The sequence below is a fragment of the Cylas formicarius genome, unplaced genomic scaffold (assembly GCF_029955315.1).
Source record: "Cylas formicarius isolate icCylForm1 unplaced genomic scaffold, icCylForm1.1 PGA_scaffold_1__22_contigs__length_36826433, whole genome shotgun sequence".
NCBI classification, from domain to species: domain Eukaryota; kingdom Metazoa; phylum Arthropoda; class Insecta; order Coleoptera; family Brentidae; genus Cylas; species Cylas formicarius.
The window spans coordinates 36,194,538-36,200,509 of record NW_026844264.1 but is presented as its reverse complement, the minus strand read 5'-3'; the positions used below and the strand labels follow the sequence as shown (position 1 = coordinate 36,200,509).

At 38.0% G+C, this 5,972-nt stretch overlaps 2 protein-coding genes across 2 annotated transcripts; both read left to right on the top strand.

The window, feature by feature from the left end:
- The first annotated feature begins 2,897 nt into the window (after window positions 1-2,897).
- LOC132696155 (brachyurin-like) lies at window positions 2,898-4,101 on the top strand. Its single transcript, XM_060660813.1, has 3 exons — window positions 2,898-3,051; window positions 3,107-3,264; window positions 3,512-4,101. The coding sequence occupies exons 1-3, from the start codon at window positions 2,956-2,958 to the stop codon at window positions 4,077-4,079; spliced, it is 822 nt and encodes a 273-aa protein (XP_060516796.1). The 5' UTR covers window positions 2,898-2,955; the 3' UTR covers window positions 4,080-4,101.
- Window positions 4,102-4,188: 87 nt separating this feature from the next.
- Window positions 4,189-5,750, top strand: LOC132696156 (chymotrypsin-like). The gene is made up of 3 exons (XM_060660814.1): window positions 4,189-4,300; window positions 4,940-5,103; window positions 5,155-5,750. Exons 1-3 carry the CDS (start codon window positions 4,241-4,243, stop codon window positions 5,720-5,722), a joined length of 792 nt encoding a protein of 263 aa, XP_060516797.1. The 5' UTR covers window positions 4,189-4,240; the 3' UTR covers window positions 5,723-5,750.
- Window positions 5,751-5,972: the final 222 nt, after the last annotated feature.

The window sequence follows — 5,972 nt, the reverse complement described above, 5'->3', positions numbered from 1 at the left end:
GGCTCGCCTCTGAATCGAAAAAACTCTTTCGGTATGTGAGGAGTGACCCCAAACCAAAATTGCGTAGCTAAATAATCCCTGAAAGAGTGAAAAATATACCATTTTGACTATACTTTGGGAGACCTCGCCGACCAACCGCGCAACAAGTACACCACCCTGGAAAGCTTCTCTCAAAGACGGATCAAGCAGAACCCCAAGACAGTTCATATCTAATGGATTGTTGAATGTTGACTCGAGTAAAGAAAATACAATTTGTTGTATTTTTGATTCATTGTTGTTAGCACGAAACCACTCACTATCCCAGGACTCTGCCCCCTCCATCCTGTGCACCAAGTCGTTCTCAGAAGGACTTCGACAAGAAAAGGTAGTATCATTAGTCACCAATATGCTCAGGGAGATCGTTTATATAGATCAAGAATAGAAGAGGGCCCATAATGGATCCTTGGTTTACTCCATGTTCGACGACTCTAATTTGTAATGATTTTCCATTCAGAACCACGGTCTGCCTCCTGTTGAAAAGATCACTTTGAAGGAATCCAACGGTTGAGGGATCCACGCCATACCGCTGCAATTTACACAGTCAAACGCTTTAGAAAGGTCGCATAGGACTGTGCCTTCGAAAGCTGCGTAAACCTGATGAAGAACTTTACTAATCGCTCCACAAATCGATCTACCACGTCTAAACTCAAAATGGCCCGGAGACAACAAATGGTTGTCCTCGAATTAAGCTGCTAATTGAGAACATAAAATCTTTTCAATATTTTTTTTCTATAATAATAATTATAGTAATAAAATACTATGGCTACTGAAGCAATACTTGGGATATGCATAGTTTGTATTGCAATTTGTTGATACCTAATATCTATAGTATTTGTAGTAGTTTCACAAAACATTTGAAAAATGAAAATCATTAAAAACCTGAAAATATCGAAAACAATTTTTTTTTTATTTATTTATTATTTAAATTAAATTGTCCAAAAATATTAGAGTCATATTTTATTTGTATAATTTCTCTATATTTAAAATTTATTCAATTTTTAGGTAACAGAACGTAGTCGCTAGATGCCAAGTCGAACATTAATTTTCGAATTTTAGTTAATGCATCAATTGATACATTCAAAGGTCAATTCTATGAATTTCAAAAAATGTTCGCTAAAACTAAATTTGCTGGAGCTGGTTCACTATTTAGACTTTTTTTGTTTTTAAGAGTTCAATGCAAATGCAAATGTATACATTAATTAAGGATGGTATACAATGCTAATAATATTTTTTATATAGAACTTTCTATATCAGAAACGAGACTTATCGACACATCCTCGTAGTTTAAGCCTCGAATCATTTCGATGCGCATCATCTCTGTCTAGTCTTTGAAAACTTCCTCCCTTTAATATCACTCGATCAAGTGTGAGAACCTTCCTATGATCAATGGTAAATTATAGGGAAAGTGGACAAACACGTGCCATGCGCACGGCTCGAGTTCATTCAACTACGATCACCCTGAAAGGTTTCGGATTATTTTTCAATCGATTAACTCCCCAAAATAATATATAGTAACATTCCTCCCCAACGTTGACATTTCGGCGGATCATATTTACATAATTTTTTTTATTTATCGCCGACGTGGATTCCTATTTCCTTATTTACTTCGAGTTCTTTCATCATATGTAGCAAAAGGCCTAAATTAGGCAAAGGCTAATAGATAGATGAAAGATAGATTTAAGTCAATAGATGTCGTTATTATACATGTACTTTTGGATTGTTGCTTTTGTGTCACATGAGGAAGGAGTTTTAGTCAACTGTCTACTGTGAAAACTTGCATTATCCATTACAATGACGCTATTAAGAGAAATGTTTGGAACTAGTGTTTTTTTAAACCAATTTTCAAATAAATCAGCGGCGGTGTCTTCATGGTAATCCAGTCGAACCAGGTTTCATCCAAGTAAATAATTGGCCTTTGTTGTTCTCCGTAAATCTAGATATTCCAGTCGCCATTTCCGATTTCGAAAAGATTAAATTAAAACTTGCGTTTTGTCAATTTTTTTAAATCTAAAACCCATGCATTGAATAAAAGAATTTCAAAAATATTGTAAATAAACCAAAAATAATGGACCTAGCAGAATATATTCTACCCGCACGCGGACCTATTTAAAAATTATTATAATTTACAATTATTCACAGACCACAGTCACCATCCAGGGGAAAGGTCATAACAGATATAAATTAAAGCATACATTTCTTTTTATCAAAGATGAATATTTTTTAATTACAGACTTTAACAGAAGCTGTATAAAATGCCGATCTGTTGGCTCAATCCATCTTTTTATTTTTGATTTAAAACGTCTTGTTGTTTGAAGCTGTTTCACAGGATGTCGTAGGCCGTCGGGGCATAGTTTCGAAATGAATTACATTTTATTTAAACTACTGGACCTGGAGCTTTAGTTTCATCTAGTTTATTTTTAATAAACCAAAATCAAACAAAAATTCATTTTTGATTTTTATTTAGGGGCAGAAAGAATGATAAAGTATTGATATTCTTTTCTTATATTTTCTCGCAACCATGACCAAAACCAAACCAAAACTCAAATTTTTTTTATTATTACCCATAATAGAAACAGACGGAGATCCGATATTCTTTGCTCCCTCCAGAGTACAACTCAAAAATGGCAAATTTTCTGTTATTTACACATCTACCAGAGTTGTTTTCCTCTTTTCAATATCACAAGAGACTGTTTAGGTACCGACTACTCTCAAAAAACAATAATCTGGATCTTGATAACGACCTGTACTCTTCAATGTTTTCAAAATATGCATATTTCTGATAAGAGGCGAATTTGAGAGAGTTGCTGATAAATTCCTCAATTAACTTTTTGGGTGTATGCAAACAGTATCAACTGATTGTCTACGTAAGCGCTTAGATTTCGAGTACGAACGATAACATCTACATAGCACCAGTATATGCTTTTTGCATTGTTATCGATTAATGTTGGTAAAATGAGCTTACGCGTTGTAGTAATCGCGGTGCTCTCCATCTCCGCTCTAAGTGTTGGTAAAGTGCGTATACAAAGCCCACGAAAGAAAAATCACTGTAATCAAGAAACTTTTTTAGGATGTAAGCATGCGAGTCATAGGCGGTCAAAACGCAACTGGACCCATACCGTACCAAGCCTTTGTAGAATTTACTGCGGAAAATGGAACTTCTTGGCCATGCGGAGGATCGCTGATTGCTGCGAGATACGTTCTGACATCTGCAACCTGTACCTACGCGTAAGTGGGAATAGAAATTAAGCTTATAGTTAGAGTATGTAAGTTTTTTCCGTACATGTTTCTAAAAGAGTCGCGAGGTCCGATAAATAGAGCAGCAGAGTAGTTTAAAGGGATCATATCACACTGCCTTGTTTATATGCCTATTTGAATATTATGTCACTTTATTCCAGGCATAAGCAGCTTTTGGTTGTTGGAAATCCTTCACTTCCATCAATTTTCATGTGACATTTACTTCCTTACTTTTTAGTGCGACCAAAGCCTCAGTCATACTGGGTGCGTTTGACTTGAATGATCAATCCGAGAACACTAGGCAAACGTTCAACGTGAGCAGCATCATACCGCACCAGGAGTACAACGAAGACGTTCTTCTCAACGACGTAGCGTTACTGCAATTGGACTCTTCAGCTGTAATTAACGACGCCGTTCAGGTGATTCCTCTGGCAGATGCATCGCAAGCCGACGACACGCTACAAGACCAGATTGCAGCAGTGAGCGGATGGGGCAAGACGAGCCCTTTCCAGGAAGGGTATTCGACCTATTTACTTAACGGATCGGTGCCCATAATTGACGTCAGAATATGCGAAACAGCTTACTACGATCTGGTAAGAAGAGACAGACACCTATGTTCCCGCAATGTGGATGAAAGCGTGTCTATGTGCGACGGAGACTTTGGTGGGCCGCTGGTCATCAATGGGACTTTATACGGGGTGCAATCCTTTAACATTGCCGGTTGTTACGTGGGATTCCCATCGGTTTATTCGAAAATTACGTTCTATCTCGACTGGATAGAAGAGAACATTTTGGTTAATTTGTAATAACAAAAAATAAATTATTGTTCGTCGATAGGTATTTTTGTGTTTATCTTGGACGAGTGCATCTGATATACTTCTTATCTACACTTGTTTGAGGGCATGCGATGCAAAGATCGCAAAGCGGTTTTCCATTTGCGAATGTGGACGCGAGTAAGGCAACAGAAATGTCCTTTAACGTATTTTTTTGGTGCGTTGTTATTTTCAACGCAGGACAAGCAGTATGGGTAAGTTTTAATACTTCTTCCTTAGTTCACGCTACATTAAGATAAAGATTTGGAAAAATTGATAATGCTGAAGAAAAGCTAAGTAGTGCAATGAAATTCTATACCCAAACTTTGAACATATTGTTGAGTGCAAACTTCTTGCTCTCCCTCTAATATACGACATTAGTTTATCTTCCACATGACGCTAATGTCATTGAGAAATATTGGTTCTTGCATAATTAACGCTAACGCTGTCAGTATTTTTGTAGAATATCCCATATGTAGAAGCACTACAGTTACTCTATTATGAATTCAGTGACTTATAAAAAAAATAAATGAGGATTCAACTTCATCTCACCGAGATTATCCATAATCTGGAAAGTGGTAGTATGTTAGATGAACTTTTTGGCAAAGCTTTTACCAACCAGAGGTTTCTGAGATCCCACCAGAACCACCTCAATGTATCTGCTTTCACTAGAGACGAAATCTTGTGTGCACTAGACGAATGTCTTGGTGGATCCCCTTCAATGTTACCCTCAATAACCCTACTTTTCCCGAGAAATAGGAAGCATCGCGTATTACGTCTATTGTTAAAAAGGACAGCAGTCTTAATCCCGCTTTCGTTGTGATGGGCTATTGTGATTCAGTGTTGATTTATAGTGTCTCAACGCCGCTATCGAGATTATAAACGGACACGACGCCACTGCCTCTTCTGTGCCGTATTTGGCCTATGTGAAGCTACAGTCGGGCGAAGAAGACTGGTTTTGCGGGGGAAGTCTAATATCTCAGAATTACGTGCTCACTTCCGCAAATTGCACCTACAGGTAGCCATATTATTATTCGCTTATTTGTTGTCTATATGGTTTCGTTTCTAGGGCTGAGAACTTCACCGTCGTGTTGGGAGCTTACGACATCAGCTCAAGCAACGAGTCAACCAGACAAGTATTCACGGGAACCAGAGATTCCATTATTCAGCACGAGCGTTACTTTGCCGATGTGTTTTTAAACGATATAGCTCTCATCAAACTAAGTCAGGCGGCTGTTATTAACGACGCGGTTCAAATAATCCCTCTAACATCGGGAGGAGATCCGAACCTGGAGGGTCAGAATGCTACCATCAGCGGCTGGGGCACTACGGATGGTTTCGACGAATATCCGGCGGTATTGCTGAATGGTGACGTTACTGTATCCAATATCTCGGTGTGCGAACACATCTACATCGACTTAATCCAAAGGGATAAACAGTTTTGTACAATTAACGACGACATAGGCGTTTCGATCTGCGACGGTGACTTTGGCGGACCCCTGGCCATCAACGGAACCCTATATGGCGTTCAGTCGTTCATCATACCCTACTGCTACATCGGATTTCCTTCCGTCTACACTAAATTATCCTTTTATTTGGAATGGATTGCAAAGAATAGCGACGTATCGCTTCAATGAGCAGTGAATATATACGAGTTTTATGGTTCGAGGCTCATTATTTTAATTACCAACCTGAAAATAACTTGCACTGGTAAAACAATTATTGTACTACGAACTTGCAAAGTGAGCTTAAAAATTTCAATCAGGAAAAATGGGCATCAGAAACATATATATCGAAATTATTTTTTCTAACGGTCTGGTTAGTTTACTCCAAGTCGGTTTTAACGGTCTCATAAGTTAAACTTGCTGACGTTTCGCTAATCATCTG